General features: G+C 52.7%; 1 protein-coding gene across 3 annotated transcripts in view; it reads left to right on the forward strand.

Moving 5' to 3' along the window:
- The window catches only part of MYO18B (myosin XVIIIB), a 234,040-nt gene that overhangs the window by 45,235 nt on the left and 167,569 nt on the right, over nucleotides 1-21,236 (forward strand). For all 3 annotated transcript variants that reach the window (XM_082667625.1, XM_082667623.1, XM_082667624.1), the window contains 2 exons: nucleotides 16,591-16,764; nucleotides 20,081-20,171. In XM_082667625.1, coding sequence (XP_082523751.1) covers nucleotides 16,591-16,764; nucleotides 20,081-20,171 — 265 coding nt within the window. The remainder of the gene's footprint in view (nucleotides 1-16,590; nucleotides 16,765-20,080; nucleotides 20,172-21,236) is intronic.

Here is a 21,236-nt window from a genome sequence, read left to right on the forward strand (position 1 = left end):
CCAAGGGCACACCGCTAAATACAGAGGTGGGATGTGGACCCAGGTCTGCCCAGGCACTGAGCCTAACCTCTGAGACGACACCTCTGGTCTCCCTGGCCCTGTGTCCCACTGCTTCTGGCCTCACAGGCTCCAAGGGCTGGTGATGTCACTTTTTCACTGGGGTGCCCTGTTTTTACTCATGACACTTCTGACACCAAATGTGTGGGGCTTTCCTTACACCAACCAGTCCTCTGATTCTCTGGACACCAATTGGGTGTCCTACAATTTAGTCCACTCCTGTTACTACTTGGAGTTAGTGCAGGTTACGGGCTCAGGCCCACAAGACTGTACCACTTCAGACATTGTTCATAAGTTTGGGCCACCTGTACTTCTGATGGACCAGCTATACAGTTGGGCTCCCACAGACCCCTCCTTGGTTTGATAATTTGCTAGAATGGCTCACAGAACTTAGGAGGGCTTTTACTTACCAGTGCCTGTTTATCGTAAGGCATACAACTCAGGAACAGCCAAACAGAAGAGATGTGCAGGGCAAGTTATAGAGCAAGGGACTTCCCTGCCTTCACCGTGTGACCCCCCGGCACCTCAGTGTGTTCAGCGACCTGGAAGCTCTCTGAGCCCCATCGTTCGGGGTTTTTGGAGGTTTCATTACACAGGCATGATTGATTAAATCATTTTAATCGATCACAGCCCCAGCACACTCCTGGGGGCTCCTGAGTCTCCTCTCTTGGGAGAGTGGCATTAGGCCCCCACTGACCCCTGAGTTCCTGCAGGGCGCTGCCACCGTGACCTTCCCCCACCACCTTCTGGGTCCCTCCAGCCCGTATGACTTGGTGTTCTTGACCCCAGGAGTCTGGCTGCCTGTGGGGCTCTGGATCACCCTGTCATCAGCAGTGCCCCGGGCAGCGTCAGAGTCAGAGAGGGCACCCCCCCCCCCCCACCCAGAATGTGGCAGAGCAGCGACACGGGCGTCTCGAGGTCAGCTAGTCCTGGGTTCAGGGCTCAGCTTGGGCTCTTACTTAACTGTGTGTGACCTCGGCCAAGTTCTGGGGCTCGCCCGAGCCTCCTCTGGAAGAGGGAGAAAGGGCGGCAGAGAACCGTCTGGGGTCTCACACACGGCTGCGGTGCGAGTAATGCTCTCGCTCTGGGCAGGCCCGGTGGCTCCTGGCTTGGCCAGTCATCATAAAGAGGCCGTGTCCTTCCCTCTCTCTGCACTGTCTCCACCTCCTTTCTGTTTCTCAGGCTCACTGTCCCTGCTGGGTCCCTTGGGAAGGCCGTGGGAGGGGGCCCTGGGGGCTGCCTCGGTATGGCAGGCAGAAACCCCTGGGTGATTTGACGCGGGGTGGTTTGCTGTGAACCAAGACTCATGGCCTGGGCTGTCCCTCAGGAGCCATCAGGGAACCACTTATCCAGCCTCGTGTTTCTTTCCTTTGGCAAAATGTGGCCCATGGAACAATCAGCTGGCACCCATGTGTTTTGAATGGCAGCAAACAGATGTTCTCTGGAGCTCACTTTACAAGGAGGGGGGGGAGGAGGGACATGCTGGGCCCTGCCGTGGGCGGGGCCGGCCGTGAGTTCAGGCTTCTCCACCTCCTGGCTGTGTGATTTAACCTGTGCAAGAGATTTTACCTCTCTGGACCGCAGCTTCCGTGCCTGTAAAATGGTAAAACCCTGTCTACCTTCTGCATCGTTAGTCAGGTAATGGCTGCATCCCGCCCACCTGGCACATAGGCGGGGTTCAGCAAGCCCTGACTCCCTTCTCTTTGCAAAGTGCTTTTTGTCATCTGTTGGCATCAAAGCCCGCCCTGACGTGGGCCGGGTCGGGGTGGAGAACTCAAGCCCCCAGGGAATGCAGCTCCTTGCTTAAGGGCACATGGTGAAACCTCTGTGCTAGTGATCGGCAGCTTCAGAACCGGGGTCCAGTTCCAGACTCTCAGTCCAGTGCTCTTTCCACAGCTTCAAGGAAGGTTCTGAGGGCCAGGGAGAGTGTGGGGTAGTGGTCAGAGCAGTCAGGAGTGACACAGTCTTGTGCTCAAGTGGAAGTGAGGATTCCAGCACTTGCTAGCTTTGGGGCTGGTCACGTGACCTTGCTGCATAACAAATCAGCCCCATGTTGTTCCGTGGCTTGAACAATGATCATTTTATTATCTCCCCAAGCTCCTGGGGGTCTGCAGTTTGGAAGGGCTTGGCTGGGCTGCGGTCAGAGGGTGGCTGACCCAGAAACAGTGGGGCTGGAGTCGCCGGGACTAGCCAGGCACCTCCGTCTCTCCGAGCCTCAGATCTTGGGTCCCCAGCATGGGCCTGTTTGGGCTTCCTTGTGGCCTGGCGGCTTCGGGGCTCCAAGGAAGCTTCCAGAGAGCAGCATGGAAACTGCATCACCTCTTCTGAGCTGGCCTCAGCTATCATGCAGTGTCACTGCTGCCATGCTCTATGTCACAGCTTCAAGGGCCAGGCAGTCTAGACTCCAGCCCTGGATGGGGGAGTGACGAGGTGAGAGATACTGGTGTGGCGATATGTTGGTTGAGAAAGGAACTTAAGCTTTCTGAGACTCAGTTGTCCGACCTGTAAGATGGGATTGAAAACAGTAGTGACTTCACAGGTCTGCTGTGAAGTGAAATGTATGTCAAGGGCTGAGCTCAGTGCCAGGCACTTGTCAGAGCTGCTGTTGTGAATCAGGGCATCACAAAGCTTGGAGATACTTCCCGGCTCCCTCCTGGCAGGAGGATGCTCCTGGGATGTCTGCTCCCTACTTATTACCAGTGCCCCCCAGTATCCTCTGATGCCCCTAAAGACCCTTTTCCCACAGGAGAGTAAAGCAAGGAGGAACTCGGAGCCCTTTTTTTTTTTTTTTAATTTTAAAATTTATTTATTTATTTATGGCTGTGTTGAGTCTTCGTTTCTGTGCGAGGGCTTTCTCTAGTTGCGGCAAGCGGGGGCCACTCTTCATCACGGTGCGCGGGCCTCTCACTATCGTGGCCTCTCTTGTTGCAGAGCACAGGCTCCAGACGCGCAAGCTCAGTAGTTGTGGCGCACGGGCCTAGTTGCTCAGCGGCATGTGGGATCTTCCCAGACCAGGGCTCGAACCCGTGTCTCCTGCATTGGCAGGCAGATTCTCAACCACTGAGCCACCAGGGAAGCCCTAGGAGCCCTTTTTGCAGCAAGAAACAATTCTCTGTCTCAGGACCTCTTGGCTGTGTGAGATTAAAACCAGTCACGACCCTCTTCTCAGGAATGTTCCCTGAACAAAATGCTCCCGTGGTCTTGCTGTCCTGCACGTCAGCCCAAGGCTGGGAGTCACTTACCTGTGTTCTCTCCTTTAATTCCCACGGCAACCATGACAGGTAGGTAGGGAGGGAATTCCCACTTGGCAGTTCAGGCTGCTGAGGCTCAGAGAGGTTATGTAACATTGCCGAGGCCAAACAGCACCACGTGGTGGACAAGGTTAGAATCAGTGCCTGTCTGCCTCCAAAGCTAGTGTCCTTCTCCTCTATGAGGCCACTCATCTGGCCCAGTCCTTGGGTGCATTTTGGGTGCTCGGACCTCCACCTCCCCTCTAAGAGCAGCTTCTCAGCTCCGCCCCAGTCTCCAGTCTCCGTTCCCTCACCTGGAAGGGCATCCGCTAAGCAGAACCGAGGCAGGAGAGCTCGGAATCGAGGCTAACAGCATGGGCTCTGGGACCAGGCAGACCTGTGTTTCACCCTAGTTCTCCTGCGTGATCTGTGACTCTCTCCACCTCTGAGGCTCAGTGTCCTCATCTGTAGAATGGGGATAACAGTCCTTGGGAGGCTTAAGTTATTCAGTTTGAATGTGTAAAGCCCGGCCACCCTTGTTGTTATTGCTATTATTATTGTTAATGGAAAACCTGCCCACCATCCAGGCATTTGCCCGGCAAAGCTTGAGTCTACAAAGGTGACTCGGGCTGGTCTTTAATCCTCTCCAGTCCCTGTGGTCCCGTAGCTGTAAGGGATGTACACCCTCCCTAGAAAGTCTGAGCCCCTTTGTCACTCTGCCTGCTGTCCCTCATTACTCCGTAAAGATGACAGTGCTGTTCAGAACCCAAATCACAAGGATGTGTTATCTGCCTTGAGGGCCCAGTTGCTTCGCTCTCCTTTGGCTCTGAAGGCTGATGGGAGGTTTAATTATTTGTCTGTTACTAAATTTGCCAGTCTACTTGTTGCTGACCCCATTGCCTAATATATTATGCAGTCGGGCCCATGTATAACCCAGGGGGGCCCTGTAATGGAGTGATAGAGGGAGGCTGCCAGTCGGCCACCACTCCGCGCCTGTCCTTATAAAGACATCAGTCCCTGAATGGATGGGACCGTAACTCGGGGAGCGCCGAGGGGCCTGCAGGAAGAAGAGACGATGGTAATGATGACAGGGACCCAGCCCCCTATCTTCTGCTGGGACCCCGCCCGACATCTAGCAGCCAGGGGAGTCCGTCCAAGGATAGGAGGAGGTGGCCTGATGCTTCCCAAGCCCGGATAAGACGCTGAGCACGGAAGGCCACGGAGAGTGTAACAGTGATGCTGTCAAAGCAAAGCAGTCACCATATATTCAAGCACTTGGCGAAGTGTTTTACTCTTTTTATTGTTTTAGAACAACTGCACAAATAATACTGCAAAGTGTCTTCCTATGAAAAATGGAAACAATACAGACGAACACAGAATGTCGAAAGCAGGTCCCCCCCCACTCCCTTGATCCTCCTGACCTTAAAGGTGACCGTTGTTAAGGTGCAAAGGTGACATTTATTACAACTGATGAGCCAATACTGATACACAGTTATTAACCGAAGTCCTCAGTTTACCTTGGGGTTCACCCTTGGTGTTGTGCATTCTCTGGGATTTGACAGGTGTGTCATGTCATGTCGTGTGTTCACCATGACCGTGTGGTCCAGGCTAGTTCCACTGCCCTAACAGGCTGGCTTTTTTTTTTTTTCTCTTAAACTTTTTAATTTGGAATCATCATAGATTCATAAGTAGCTGGAACAGTAACACATCGAGTCCCTGGCCCCTTCCCCCAGTTGTGGCTGCAGACGTGGCTGCAGTCCCTCTCAAAAGCAGAGAGTGGCCGTGGCTGTGTCACTGTGTCCCCGGTGTAGGCCTCACCCTCAGGCCTTTTAGACTGAGCACGAGCTACACCTGTGCACATGACAACTACGGGGGTGGCTGGCTGTCGCTGTTATAATATAAACAGGTTCACACCGGCTCCATTTCCACGTGCTCTGCTTCTCCGCGTGCCAGGGCCTCTCTGCCCGTGGCTCACAGCAGCGCCCCTGTTCTCTCCCCTAACTGCAGGGCTTGCCTGGCGAGGGGGCCTCAGTCGATGTCGCACTTCTCCGGCTGATGAGCGTTTGGGCAGTCTCCTGCTGCTTTGGGGGGTTCTAAACAGCGCCACGTGGGCATATGTTCCTGTATGTAGAGGCGGTGCAGGGGTGAGCGTGCTGGAGCCGTGGTGGCCTGGGCCTGCTGGACCACGGGGCATGTTTGAGGTTGAACATTTCCATGGACGCGGCTCGATTCCCCTGCCTGTATTCACAAGGGTCGGCTCACTGCAGCCTCACAAGCCCGGGGACATGTGGGACTGGAGGCTGGGTCTCTGAACACCTGGGCCATGGCTGCATTCATGCTGCTCCATCCCCCCCGCCCCCCACCCCCGTGGCCTCCTTTTCTTCATCCTTTTCCTCCTCCCCCACTCGCCCTCTTCCCCCTCCGCTCCCCCCTTACTGCTCTCCTTCCTCTGTCTCCTCTCCCTCCTTTCTTCCTTTTCTTCTTCTCCTCTATGCCTATTGGGTGGTAGGCCCTCAGCAACGCCATTCTTACATTCCAAGATGAGATTTCCATCTGATCAAGGGAGGGAGACCCAGACAGGCCCGTTGGAGACGCCAGGAGAAAATTCTAGGCAGGAGACATCCAAAGTTCAGAGGGGTCAGCCCCACCCAAGGGGTCCTAGGGCCTGGGACCCTTGAACCGAATCTCTCAAACAGCGGAAATCAGGGAGGATGCTCCAGACAGAAGAGCCTCGGTGAGCAGAGGTGTGGTAGCCCGAGCAAGGCCTGGGGCCTCCGTGTCCCCGTCTGCGAGGCGCCAGTCCCTGGCACCGGTGCTGCGGGATTGAGAGAGGCTTACCATGTGTCCCTAGAGCAGACCCCGCCCCCCCGAAGCTGGTCCCCGCCTGGGCCCTGTCCTCCGCCTGCCTTTCCATGCCCACAGGCCCCCAGCTGGTGGCTTGGCTCCCTGCCTGACAGCTGCCACAGCCGGGCCTATTCTGGGCCACAGGCAAGGATTGATTCTGCATTTTCTAAGCATATTGAATTCATTTGTTAAGCTGGAATGGCGGCTGTGGGATGTAAACATTTATATTATAAAAGCCATAAACCGGGCTTCCCTGGTGGCGCGGTGGTTGGGAGTCCGCCTGCCGATGCAGGGGACACGGGTTCGTGCCCTGGTCCGGGAAGATCCCACATGCCGCGGAGGGGGTAGGCCCGTGAGCCATGGCCGCGGAGCCTGCGTGTCCGGAGCCTGTGCTCCGCAGCAGGAGAGGCCACAACAGTGAGAGGCCCACGTACCGCAAAAAAAACAAAAAACAAAAAAAAAGCCACAAACCCCTGAAGTGGCTGATGCTAGAAGGCTTCCCTGCCGGCAGCCCCGGGCTTCAGGAGGGCAGGGGGAGGAGGATGGAACCCCCGAGAGACCCGACTTCAGGTTGGCTTAGCCACTCTTGCTGGGTGGCCCTGCAAAAGCCCCTCCCCTCCTTCTGGCCTCTGTTTCCCATAAGTAATAACAGCAGCTGACATTTATCCAGTGCTTACAAGGTGCAGGTACTATTCTAAGAGCTTTGGCCATCTCGGTGATCCCCTGGAGTAGGCACCATTACCCCGTTTTACAGATGAGGAAACTGAGGCTCAGAGAGGGGAAAGGACTTGCCCAGTGGGGATGGATGGACACTCTCTGGCGTCTCTTTTAGCCTTGCTTATCATAGACTCCAGGAGGCTGTGGCTCAGTGAGGACCTCACCGTACGTGCATGTCTCACCCTTCAGTGACAGAGCATAACAATACTGCTGACGGCAGTGATGATGATCTTAACGATGGGGTTAGTAACTGTTACTGTTTACTGAGGATCTGCTCTCTGCCAGGCGTGATTTAAGTGCTGTGCATGGTTATTCCATTTAATCCTTGTAACCCTATATGGTGGGTTATACCCATCTTGTGGGTGAGTCAGTGGAGGCTCAGAGAGATAAAGGCAGTTATCTAAGGTCCTGGACTCAGGAAGGGGAGGAGCTCAATTTGGGACCGAGGAGTTCTGTCTTTGAAGCCTTTCTTCCTGTTCTTCATGCCACGTTCTGCCGGATGGTCCACAGTTGTCATAAATAAATGGGGAATTAGTAATCATACCTTTTCATATGGTTCTTGCACTGATGAGATTAAGTGCTTAGCACAGGGCCAGGCATGTGATGAGTACTCCGGAGACACCAGCTATTGTTCGTGGGCTTCCCTTGGGCCCCAGCTTCAAAGGAGACAGTGTGATAAGTTGAGGGGGACCCCTGCTCAGTCTGCCTTGGTGAGGGACCCTTGAATATGGAAAGAGCGTTGGACTGGGGGCCAGCCAGAGCCGGGTTTAATCCTGGCTTCTGCCTCACTAGCTGTGTGACCTCACACAGGTCACTCACCGGCTGTTGGTCCCACCCCTGAGCCTTGGCTCCTGCAGTACCCCCAGGTGATGAGTGACGCCTTCGACTGAGGTCTCCCTGGTGACTCTGCTTCTCAGGTCGGATTACCTGCTCTGGGGACACTCCCAGGCAGTTTCACACCCAGTGTCTTGTTTCATCCTAATAATGACCCATTGGGAGAGGAGCCATCCCATTGTACAGATGTGGAAACTGAGGCTCAGAGAGGTGAGATTTCCTGTTTGAGATCTTGCAGCCAGGTGGAAACTGCCTTTGGATGCCCAGCCTCTGGTTCTTTCCACAACTGCCCAACATCCCAAAGGTGCCACGCCTTTCCCCTTAAGCCTCTTGATCAGATTAGTCCAGGAGACCCCTACCCATGCTCCCCTTCTCCTGTCAACTCCCGATGCACATTGGCATACTCAAGATTAGAGCAGCCTGCAGGGAAGCAGCCCATTTTGGTTGGTTTAACTGGATGCTGCCCCAGCTGATTCGTCCAGCAAGCCCTCTTTATCCAGAATGCTAGAGCATCAGGGCTGGTCCACGTGTTGTCTTTCCAGTTGATTAGGGCGTGAGCAGTGATTTATGTTGGATTATGAGTGACTGAGCAGCGATTTATTGACGGCTTGTTGGCCAGGCCTTACGGGGTGTGCTGACTGCAGATGGACAGGTGACTTTCTCTAAGGTCTGTCCAGGTTTGCAGGGCTGCGTGGCACCCGGGAACAGCAGGAACAGCCAGGAGCCCTAAGATGCAGGAAGAGACTCAAAGTTTTGGCCTTTAAGACAGTCCCATTTTCCAGGATCCCAACAATTGAACTTGACCAGACGTCCCTGAGCAGAATTCTGAGAGTGTGATCATAATTCTAGACATTTATCCAGCAGATCCTGTGCTAAGCGATCTGCACCTGGAACCACGCTGACGCTTCACAAGGACTCCATGGGGTAGAGTCCCATTTTACAGGGGAGGAAACTGAGGCTCAAAGAGGTGACACGGTTTCCCCAACATCACGTGGCTTTTGGCAGCGGAGGTGGGATTTGAACCTGCGCAGTCTGTTTCTGGAGCGCTGCCTTTTCTCGTAGCACCCACAGCCTTTTAGGCTTATCTGTTCCCTGCAGGTGGCCTCCTCCTTCACAGGCCTCCGAACTGTAAACCTCTGTGTGAGGAAATGTGAACCGGGTGTGCCGGCGTTATAAATAAGTCACATAACATTCAGTAGTTCAGCAGCAGCATGGCTATTGTTGGAAGGAGAAGTAACTTGGTTATTAATAAATGCAGGAGGTCATAGTAATTGATAGCAGTTGAACTCACGGTGCATGAGGGGAGAACGGTCATGTTATTTTTTCCTCTTTCTCGTTTTTTTTTTGTATTGAGCATAAAGGGAAAAACCTGCCTTTGCAGGCGGATCTGAGCAGCTCAGAAACTACAGTTCCATAACTTTCCCTTACTCCTTCCTTTTCTTCTTTTTTCTTTTTCTCGTTTCTCCTTTATTCATTCTTCTTTTCAAATCCCCTCCTGCCTGTTACCACAGAGTGATCTTGGGCAAGTGACTCAGGTAAAGCAGTTTGCCCGCAGTCACCTGGTTAATCGAGGGCTCTCTCAGCTAAGCCAGTATTTCCTAAACCGGTGTCTCCTGGGACATTAGATCAAGATACTCTATAAAAGCATTCCAAGGCCAAGTAAGTCTGAACAGAACATCCCCTTCTTGGAGCTTCATATGATACACTTTAAAGGCTCTGAGATGGCCCAAAGTTAAGAAACTTGTTTCACCAAAGCAATGACCAAATTGGTATAATACAGAATTCATTTTTCCCCGGTGACACTGATGAACATTCCATGGCACAACCGCTATGAGGAGCCCCTTTGGGAAACTCTGAGCCCCAGCCGTGTGGCTTCTGTGCCCCGCTCCATATCCCTTTGGCCACCTGGGGAGTTTCTGACTCAGCCCTGCCCTTGGTAGCACATTGGCTGGGGCCAGGCCTCACCTCAGATGTGCAGATGGCTTCTGAATGATAGACAAAGGCGCACACACAACAGAGCAGCGTGCCAAGAACTTGGCTCCCTTTCAGAGAACCTTCTGAGGCCCTCTCTGAGCCTTGGCACTTTAAATGGGTGCAGCTGCTGAGACAAGGGTTCAAGGGGTGGACTTGAATGTGGGAGGAGATCCCAGGAAGCACTGGGAGGGGCGTGAGGAAGGGAAGGAGGGAAGGAAGGCAGCCAAAAAGAGTGTCACTGGGGCTTCCCTGGTGGCGCAGTGGTTGAGAGTCCGCCTGCCGATGCAGGGGACACGGGTTCGTGCCCCGGTCCGGGAAGATCCCACATGCCGCGGAGCGACTGGGCCCATGAGCCATGGCCGCTGAGCCTGCGCGTCTGGAGCCTGTGCTCCGCAACGGGAGAGGCCACAACAGTGAGAGGCCCGCGTACTGCAAAAAAAAAAAAAAAAAAATGAGTGTCACCAAAACCAGGCTGTGGGCAACTGGGGCTCCTCCCACTAGGGACCTCTGGGGGCCAGCGTAGAGCGCGCACCCGAGTTATCGCACTCAGAGGGCCTTATCTTTGTCACTGCTTGAAGGCTGGGAATGTTAATTCCGTGCCACATCCGCCCATGCCCTGTGCTTCAGCAAATGCCAGTGCGAGAGAAGGCCCTCAGCTGTAGGGAGTACAGGAAGCCCCAGGGGGACACTGTGGGGCAGCAACAGCTCTGCTCTGGTCCACCTACCATGTTGCCTTCTGAAGTCTGCCCCCGTTTCCTTTTGACCTGACCTACAGCCCACGTGTACGTGCAACCTAGGTCTAACATGGGTTGTTGGGAGTATCAGAGCCGCCCTTAACCCCATGCCGTGACCTGGGGGTCTGGGGACCTAGGCTCAGGTTCTCGCTCAGCCGTTTACCAGCTGTGTGACTCAGGGCAGGGCGGTATCCCTTGCTGGGTCTTGGTGGCCTCTACTATAAATCAGGCCTAACAGTCTTCAGCCTGCAGGCCTCGCAAGGCAGTTGGGAGATCAGCCAGGGTCATACAAGCGTCCTCCCGCCCCGTGTAGACGTGTCCAGGTGTGCATCCTCCAGGCCGTGGCGAGATGCGCGGGCCATTTGCCACTGAGCACAGTAATAGAGCTGGTACTTGCAAGTAGTTCTTTAATATAGAACTGTTTCAGGGTGGGCGGTCCTACCAGACATGCATTGTATTTATGTAAATCCAGCCATGCAAAGGCAAATGTGAGGCCAGTGGTTACAGATACATATTTTTTCATATGTCCCGGGCCCTAAAGGCAAGCGACCCATTTCCTTTGGTGTTCCACTGGAGGGGAAGCCGGCAGTGCTGGACTTAGGGAAACATGCTACAGTACTGTACGTTATGGGCAATTCAGGAGATCCTCAAGGGTAATTTTCAGGGTACTTGATATTTCACCTTAGACTCTGGTTTCAGAACAGTACCCCCTTAGGAGAGAAAGCGCCTCTGCACGGGCCCACGGTTAGCATATTGAGAGCTGGAGTGAGAAGGCTTGAGTTCAGATGCTGCCTCTGCCACTTACCAGGTGCATGACCTTGGAAGGTCACCCCCTCTGCGGCTCAGTGTTCTCATAAGTCAAGGGGCGATACTAGCGTTGACCTCGTAGGGCTGCAGGGAGGGTTAAATGAGGCAGCGGTGTCCAGTGCTCAAGCCCAGTGCCTGGCCCTGGGAAGGGGTACTGTAGGTGCTGCTGTGTGATGCTGTGATGTTAGGGCCGCCTTTGTAACACTGTTGGGCGTTTGCATTCCGATTCTTTTGCTTGGATGGGTGAGACAGAGGGTGGGTGACGGGTGGGGCACGAGGGAGCATTTCCTGCGCGTCACCGTCACATGTCCTGTGTGATGTTTGCAGAAGAAGAGGCAGAGGATTCCTAGATGGTGTGCATGAAAGCCCATCGCCATCGCAGAGCCGAACCCCGGGCCCGCCTGCCACGGGGTCCTGTTTCCCACCCGTGACCGGCAGAATGGCTGCAGCCAAACGCACATGCCTGAAGTGATCTCTGCATTTGGCGTTGGGATCATTCTGGGCACAGCCTCCTCGCCTCCTGCTGTACGGCAGGAAAGCATCCCGATAGAGTGTGTGAATCCCCTACGGGGTGGGCTACGAGGCGGGGAAAAATCCACAGACCCTCCCCTCCAAGATTTTTTTGGTCCTGTCTGTCTGTTTCCATCTCTGGCTCCTTGCCTCTCCCTCTCTGTGTCTCTCTGCCTCTCCCCCTTTTGTTTTCTCTTCTGTTTGATCTTTCCTGTTAGAGAAGGCAGCTCTGAGGTTCAGATGGGCTGGTTTGGGGGGGAGAGGGAAACACAGTCTTGGAGATCTGCCACTTTGGGCAGGGCTGGCCAGCAGTGAGAAATGTTCATTTCATCGTTGACTCCTTGTTTCATTTCATCACTCACCATATTAATGTTTATTGAACGCTTCCTCGTGCCAGCTCTCGTAGGCCAGAGCAGTGACCACACAGACTTCTGCTGGCACAGAACAGCAGGCGGCTGCACACGGTGTGACATCAGCACGGGAGGGTGGGAATCCCCCTCTGCCCCTCACTCCTGGAACCACCTTGGACAGGAAACGAGACCTGACCTACTCCGTTCCATATCTGAATGATCTCAGGGGCTTAGAAGAGGAAAGCGATGAGGCGGGGGAAGTGCTAGCACAGTGCCTGGCACACGGCACACGCTCCCTGCTTGGTGGCTGTCCTCGCTCGTTTGGTGATGGCTTCGCGGGGGCTGGAGCCCTCTGTATACTGGCATCTCCAACCTCGGTGGCATTCCGAGGATAGCTCTGTCCCCGGCTTTGGGTAGGTTGGTGGAAAGAAACCAGCGTGTGTCCGCCTTTCCTTGGAGGAGAAACGACCTCGGTGGACTCAGAGTCCCTGGGCGTGCCCGGCATCCGGAGTTCACCAGTTCACTATCCCTTCCACACATGCTCTCGGTGAAGCACCAGACAGATCTTGTGGAGGAGTCCCTGCAGCCCCAGGACGGGGCAATCCGGGTTGGGGTGAATGGTGCCCTCTTTGGTTTTGCAGGTGGAGGAGGGAATTCAAATTTGTCCAGCACCTTCTCAGGGCCAGGTGCTCTGCTCAGAGCCTCACGTGCCACCATCTCGCCCAGTCCTTGCAGCCCAGCGAAGAGGTGTTTGAGGTTTTATGACTCCATTTTGCAGATGAAGAAACTGAGGCTCAAAAAGGCTGTGAGACTGGTCCAAGGGCTGACAGCTGGGAATGACGGGAATGGGACCCAGACCCTGTCTGCTCTGGTGCCTGTGTTCCTGTCCAGTCCCCTTTCTCCTCACCGCAGGTGCTGCCCCAGGGTTCTCAGCCTCCACTGAGAAGGTGTGGCCTCCACCCAGGTCTGGACGAAGACAGAGGGGCCCATGGGGTTGGATTTGGTGCCTGGCCAGCCTTCGGGAGCTGGAAGCAGAAATACATTTTCCCGGCAGAGCTCCCATGTGCCTCCTGGGTTTCACCAGCGGGATGCTGCTCAGCACACTTGGAAATATGCCCCTTAAGTCAGGCGGGACCTAGAGAGGCCTGCCCAGTCCATTTCCTGCTCCTCTTTTCAGAAACAACCATTGCTGAGCCCCTTCATGAGCTCTCCCCAGCTCAGTGAGGCTATAGGTCACTGTGGGCAGAGTGTGGGAGACTGTTTCAGAGAGTGGCAGTGGAGGTGATGGGGCAGGAGAGGGGCAGGACGTTGCCCACCTAGACAGTCATCTCCTGTTTAATTCACTTTCAACCCCATCACAGGAAGAAGGAAATCTCATTCAGGGCTAGTAGCCTTTAACTCCTCTCTGTAATACTTGCTAATCTCCCTTTTTCAACAAAGAGAAAGCAGACCTCGGACTCCCAGGTAAACTGTATCTAATTAGAATCTAATGGTATTTCTGTACACGTATTGTATTTATTTCTGTTTTCTATCTGTGACAAGTGATCACAGTGTTGGTTCAGAAACTGGCCCCCACTGTGGTGGAGGGCAGGGAGAGACTGAAGAAAGAGGCAGCCACTCCAGATTGGTGGGTGGCAGGTGTAATATGCAAGGGAACTGACACACAAGGCTTGTCTTGGATGCTGCAAGAAGGGTAGGTCTCCACCCCCGCCCGCCAGAGTCTTAAAGTTTATAGAGGCCGGAACTGGGCTCAGTCACGGAGACCTTCTGGATGGTCTCAGTAACACCCCGCTTTCTCAAGGCTGTGTCCTTGTAACAGCTGCCACCGTGGGAGTGGGGGAGGGGCTGGAGGTATATTCCAAGGGCAGGGGAAGGGCTGAGGAGCTTCCAGTTGCCCGGGGCCGGCTCGCAGGTCACCTGGTGGTCATATCCTCTCAATGACCTCCTTCAACAAATGGATTCTTGTTTAAGTTAGAGCTATAACATTTCCTTTCACAAGGTATTTATGTCCGTGAAAAAGATCAGTGAGTCCATTTAAAAGAACGTCCTATTCAGGGACGCAAGGATTTGACGGATTTCCTAAAGGTGACATTGCAAGGATTGATTTTGGGGAGATAGTTCTTCCACTTAGCCTGATTTCTGGTGACTTTTCCGAATCAGTTTTCTCATCTGTAAAATGGGAATAATACTGCTTTTGAGGACTTTTGTGAAGATTCAATAATAGTAATAATAATAATAAGTAATTACAACTTGCACGTATTGAGTTTTTTTCTGTGTCACCCCTGGAACTCCAAGACAGACTTTCTGACTCCAAAAGCCATGAGCTGAACAAAGATGACATGTTGAATAAAATGGGGTCACTGAGTGGTAACTGCTATCATCACCATCACCACTGTCATCATCACCATCATCTTATCTCCACCATCACCTCCACCATCATCACCACGTCATCACCACCATCGTTGTTACCTTCTTCACCATTTTTTAAAGTGGCAGGGACTTTGCTGGTGGCTCAGTGGTTAAGAATCCGCCTGCCAATGCGGGGGACATGGGTTCGATCCCTGGTCCGGGAGGATCCCACATGCCGCAGAGCAACTAAGCCCATGTGCCACAACTACTGAGCCTGCGCTCTAGAGCCCGCGAGCCACAACTACTGAGCCTGTGAGCCACAACTACTGAAGCCCATGCACTCTAGGGCCCACGTGCTGCAACTGCTGAGCACACGCGCCACAACTACTGAAGCCTGCATGCTCTAGGGCCCGTGTGCCACAACTACCAAACCCACACGCTGCAACTCCTGAAGCCCATGCGCCTAGAGCCCGTGCTCCGCAACGAGAGAAGCCACTGCAATGAGAAGTCCGAGCACCGCAATGAAGAGTAGGCCCCGCTCACCGCAACTAGAGAAAGCCCGCGCGCAGCAACAAAGACCCAATGCAGCCAAAAAAGAAAAAAAAATTAAAAAAAAATTAAAGTGGCAGGACTTTTTTACTAGCCATGTAACCTCTCTGGTAAAGCTGAGATTCAGTCTCTAAAATGGACGTAATAAAATGCTGTTCTTGAGATAATCAGTGCAGAATAACTGGCATGTAGGAGGACCTCAATAAGCAGTGGCCAGAGCTCCTTCGTCCTGGGTATTGTCAAGGCCCCAGATAAAGCCTTTTTCCAAATTTCCACATTTTTCTTAAACCAGGTGTCTAGATTCTTTAAGATGTCTGTTTGAAGAATTGGGCCCTTAAGATCTCTTTCTGATGGATTGAGAAATCTCTGTTGGCAGCTGTGATTCTTATTTCAAAGAAGGAAGCACATTTATGGGAAGATTGGAGTTGGGAGGAAATTACTTAAGGATGGAACTAGTGTTTGCTTTAATAAGTCATTATTTTTTAAAATTTGGATTACAAAGTTAGTGCAGAACCACTGCAGAAAGTTTGAAAAATAAAAAGTTCCCCTACCCTCTGATTGTTCGTATTTGGATATATTTCCTTTTCGTTATTTGTCTTTATAGCAGTTTAGAGTGATTTACACAATTGATGTCATACTGTGGCGTGATTTTCTAGTCCATTTCATTTAACATTTTGAAAATAAGAATTGACCATGTTGTACGGTCTTTGTGGCTGATACTAAGTGGCGTTATAATAGTCCATAGAGAGGTTCCCCACTGCTTCTCCAGCCTCGTCTGGTTACTCCCCTCCCTGCTTACATCCCAGCCACGCTGACCTTCTTGGCACTTCCCTAACACATCATGCACATTCCTGCCTCAGGGCCTTTGCATCACCTCCTCCTTCTGCCTCTAAAGCGCTTCCCTGGTTCTTTGTGTGGCCAGCTCCTTCTCATCTTTCATACCCCCAGTCCACCTGTCACATCCTCATACAGAGCCGCCTCTGACCACCACGCATCCGTAGCCACTCCTCAGTTTCTCTTGACCCCATCACCCTGTTTTATTTTCTCCTTAGAGGGAAAAAATAACTTTATAATTTCATCACCTGAAATATTTATTTATTTGCTTACTTGTTTATTGTCTCTCTCTCTTAAAAGACTGTAAGCTCCGTGAGGGCAGACACTTTGTCTGTCTTGCTCATCACCGATTTCCCAGAGGCTGACACAGTGCCTGTCCCATAGTAACAGCTCCAGAAATATGTATTGAATAAAGGGGAGGGTGGTTAGATGGTTGGATATGTGGCTGGGTGGGTAGCTGAGTGGCTAGGTCAGCGGGTGGCAGCGGTGGTGGATGGATAGGTAAGTGGATATGTGGGTGGGTAAGTCTTACCATTCCCCAGTTCCATGTTTAGAGTGTTCCCCATGGTATTTTTAATTGCTTTGGGAAAGTGAGCAATGCAGATGACAGGGAAATGGGACAAACATGTCTCGGGAAAGCGTCTCCTGCCCAGGGCCATCAGCTGGGGGCCCAGGCCTGGGCAGTCGTTCAGGCTCTTGCTGAGGGTGGGAGGTGGCGAGATTCTCCGAGGTGTTCTTGGACGCCCGCCCACCACCCACCCAGGACCTCACCACCCTCCTCCTGCTCTGTCCCCTGCACAGTGGGCCGGAAGCAGTTCATGCACTTCGAGTCGGCCAGCCACGCGGCAGAGGCCCTGGGCTGCGAGTACGAGGAGCTGAACACGGCCACCTTCAAGCACCACCTGCGGCAGATCATCGAGCGCATGACGTCTGGGCCGAGCCGCCGGGGTCAGGAGGATGAGGGGGCCAGCTCAGGTACCGCGCTGCTGCCTCTCTGGGTGGGCTGCGTCCCTGCGGGGCCGGCCCCTGGGGACACACCAGCACCCTTTCACTGTCCATTGAGGATTTCCTGAGGGTCTACGGTGTGCAGACCTTCTAGGAGTAGGGGAAACCACTCCCCTGGAAATGGATTTGGCCCCTTCTGACGCCGTGCTTATGGTCAGCTAGTTAGCTCTGCCCAGGGGTCAAAGGCTGCTGAAACCCAGGAGGGGGCCCTGTGCTGCAAAGAGGGGATGCTGTGGATGGTGCCAAGGGACCAACGCACTTCCAGTGGATGTTGTATTTGCTGAGCCCCTACGCTGTAGGCAGAAGACTCACCTCTCAGTTTGAGGAACAGAAATAAGGCCAGGATGGTTGGCCCCGCTGGGAGGACAGTAGATAAGGTTGGAGAGCTCAGTGGAGTCAGCTGACACAATAGTCTGTAAACTAGGGGTTTTCTGCTCAGACCAAGGGAAGCCATGGAGGGACACAGGCAGGGAAATGGCATGATTTGTTGTATTCATGAAGCTCAGCCTGGAGGAAGATCAGGGAATGAGTGGGAATGGGTACAAGTCACCTTGGTGAGGTGATGGAGGTGGGAGCAGATGGGATGCGGTGGACCAGTTCAAGGTCTAGTTTACAGTTAGAGCTGATGGCATGGGCCCTAGGTGGAAGCAGGGGGCCAGGACACCTTCTAGGACTTTCGCCCGAGCAGCAGGAGGAATGGGGGTGCTTGAAAAGACCTGGGGGAAAAGCAGGAGCTTTGAACTGCACCTGCTAGAGTGAGGTGTGCTGAGTCCCAGGTCTGCAGCCTCTGCAGCCAGACGCTGTGGCTGCGGAAGGTGAGGGCAGAGGGATCCCTTGGAGCCCCAGGGCTCGCTGCAAACTCTCTCAAGAGAAGCTCTCCCGGAGACCGCAGTCTGGGCTTAGTGGGTAGCACTGTTTGGAACTGTGGTTTGGGGTCCTTCTCTTAGAGGCCCCTCGGATCCCCGTGGCTGCTCTACCTGCCAGGGACTTCAGCTCGATGGCTGATGTCACCGAGACTCCACTGCCTTCCAGGTCTGTGCTCTGGTGTCAGCTGGGGTCTGCTTAATGGTTACACCTCCTCTCGGACACAGGCACACACATACAGGCACACACACATACCATGCACAGGCATGCGCACACATGCACACAATGCACATATGTGCACACACACATAGAAGCACAGATGCGTGCACACGCTGCTTGGTGAAGCTGAGTCACCCTCTCAGGCTGAGGCCTCAAGGGTGGACGTTAAGCAGGCAGGGGACCGGCAAGCTTATGAGAGATGCTGGGAGGCTGTGGGTTGCCTAGCAACGACCCAGGTTGGGGGCAGAGTTAAAGCAGGGACGGGAAATGCTTTGGGGTTGCAGTGGGCTGCCTGGAATGTACAAGCAGAAATGTTTCTCTAGACACTAGTGTGTGCAGATTTGGAAATTGTGTTTCCAATTCTGTGGATGGAAGCAAAACCTAAGGGTCAATATTTGTGATCTGAGGCCTCCACTCCTTATCCCGCTATGCTCAGTGACCCCTAATCAAGGCTGGCTGTTCTAATGGGACCAGTGTGTGTATTTATACAAAATTGGGGCTGCCATTATAATAATTTTCTAAGCTTTCTTTATTCCTCCTAACGCTATGGGCAGGCACTTTTCCATCTCATTCAGTATTCTTCTAGACCTGAGTTTAAGTATTCCTTTGTATGGATGGACTACAAATTATCTAACCTGTTTCCTATTGTTGGATGTTCAGGTTGTCTCAAAAAAGCGATTTTATTTTGCCAATTTAAGCAACAATTGGGAGAACATACATACTTAGAAATCTTTGTTGCTCTGAATTATTTCATTAGAATAAAATCCTAAGAGTGAAGTTAAGTCCAAGTATATGAACATGTTATGGCTTCTCCTGTAAAATTGCCAAATTTCCCTCTAGAAAGAGGGAACAACAGATATTTACTGAGTAACTACTACGTGTCAGGAATTGGGGATTTGGAGCCAGCAAACCCAGAGGTAGCCCTCACCCTCAGGGCGCTCCCTGCCTGGGTGGCGGGGCGGGGGAGATGCAGGTTAACGAAATAACCACAAAGTGCAGGTGTGCTGTGGGCAGTGCTGTAAAATCAGGGTAGATCTGTCCTCCTGTGTCCGGTTTACTTCACTTAGCATGACATCCTCCAAGTTCATCCGTGTTGTAGCAAATGGCAGCATTTCCTTCCTTTTTTTTTCTTTCTTTTTCTTTTTTTTTTTTTTTACCGTTGAATAATATACTACTCACGTCAGAAATCTCAAAAAGTCAAACTCATAGAGGCAGAGAGTAGAATGGTGGTTACCAGGGCGGTGGAGGGAGGGGGAGATGGGACATTTTGATCAAAGGGCACATAGTTTTATTTATGCAAGATGAATAACCCTAGAGGGCAGATGAACGAAATGATCACTAGATGAATACCTCCACCGTACAGCAAAGTCCCTATAATTAACAATACCATATTCTATACTTAAAAATTTGTTAATCTTATGTTAAAAGTTCCTATCTCGCACGTGCGTGCGCGCACACACACACACACACAAAGAGGGAGGGAAGAAACTTTTAGAGGTGATGGTTATGTTTGTGGTGTGTTTATGGTGATGGTGTCATGGGTGTATACTTCAAACTCATCAGGATGTATACATTAAAAATGTACAGGTCTTGGGCTTCCCTGGTGGCGCAGTGGTTGAGAGTCCGACTGCCGATGCAGGGGACACGGGTTCGTGCCCCGGTCCGGGAAGATCCCACATGCCGCGGAGCGGCTGGGCCCGTGAGCCATGGCCGCTGAGCCTGCGCGTCCGGAGCCTGTGCTCCGCAACGGGAGAGGCCACAGCAGTGAGAGGCCCGCATACCGAAAAAAAAAAAAAAAAATGTACAGGTCTTTTGGTATGTCAATCATGACTTCAGTGTGAAAAATAAATAAAATTTTCAAAAAAGCAGGGTAGACCTGGGAATTGGCTTAATGGGGTGGTGGTGGTGGTCAAGGCAGGCTTCCCTGAGGAGATGACGTTGGGTTGAGCCCTGAGGGTTGAGCAGGAGATCACAGTGGAGGTTAGGGAGGTAGGGCCAGGTCACACAGGACCCTGGAAGACTTGGTAGGACACTTGAACTTGGTCCTAAGATCGTAAGTAATTTCAGCAGTAGGGGGACGTGTGTGTGTGTGCGGTGGGGGACGATGCACTGAGGCCAGTAGTGATGGCACTGGAGCGACAACCTCGGCCCCAGGCAAGGTCCTGACCACGGGATGTCAACCCGCCCCTCTTCCCCACTGTAGGGCTCAAGATGACAGGAGTGGAGTGTGTGGAGGGCATGGCCTCGGGCCTGTACCAAGAGGTCTTTGCCGCCGTGGTCTCGCTCGTCAACAGGTAATGGCAACCTTCTCCTGGTTACAGAGGCGGCCTGTTTGTAGTGTATGAACGAGCCCAAACCCGGGGAGTCTGGGGAGTTTAGCAGAGTGGGGTTTTGTTGAGCTGGAGAGGGGCTTGTTGAGCCGTGTCTTATGGTGCTGGGTTTAAATTCCACCTTGGCCACCTGTGGGCTGTGTGACTTCGGTGAATCACTTCACCTCTCTGACCTCTCCTTCTGCATCTGTAAAAATGGCTCTTTCCTTCAGGGTCACTGTAAGGATTAAAAGAAATCAATAAAAAATTAAACAATAAAGTAAAAAAGAAATAGTGTCTGTAAACAGCTCTTCCTAATCGTGATCATAAAATACTGCAGGTATCTGCAGGTAGTACTGCCGGGAGCCTCTGTCTTCTACCGTGGTGAGTGCTGCTGTGAGCCCCGGGAAATCTTTAAGCAGTTCCAGTGTGGCCAAACCAGAGCTGGGGCAAGGGCTTCCCTCCCTCCTCTGTGAAAGCAGGAGGCGTAACTAGGCTTCTGACATCCTGTTAAGGGGATGAGGCTGGTGTGTAGCAACAGTGCAGGTGGGGTTCTCCACAGACACAGAATTGGCCCCCTCTCGTGCTGCTGGAGTAATTACCCTCTGAGACCACAGACACATTATCTAGAAACCAGGGGGATCATGCGTGCTCAGGGGAAGAAGTATTTATTGGTGAACTGCCAGTGGAGGGCGGCTGCTTCAGCCTGCAGAGGGTGGCTGCTTCCTGGTTGGTTCTGGGAGCCTGCCTCCATAAAATGGGTGTATTGGTGATAACGATACCCACTACCCTTACGTTTATGAGCACCTAGAAGGTGTCTGGCTTTCTGAACATTAACTGATTTAATCTTCATGCATGTCTATGTGGTGGCTGATCTTATTGGCCCCATTTTACAAATGGAAAACCTCAGCAAATAACAGCAAAGAGCTCAGGTTTAAACTAAGGGCCCTCCGAAGTGTATAGCTGGGCACGCTAATGATAATAATAACAGAAAACACACTGACCACTTTACCACATTCAGAGCCGTGGATGTCTTATCACATCCAACCC

This window comes from Grampus griseus, assembly GCF_964374135.1.
Source record: "Grampus griseus genome assembly, chromosome: 12".
NCBI classification, from domain to species: domain Eukaryota; kingdom Metazoa; phylum Chordata; class Mammalia; order Artiodactyla; family Delphinidae; genus Grampus; species Grampus griseus.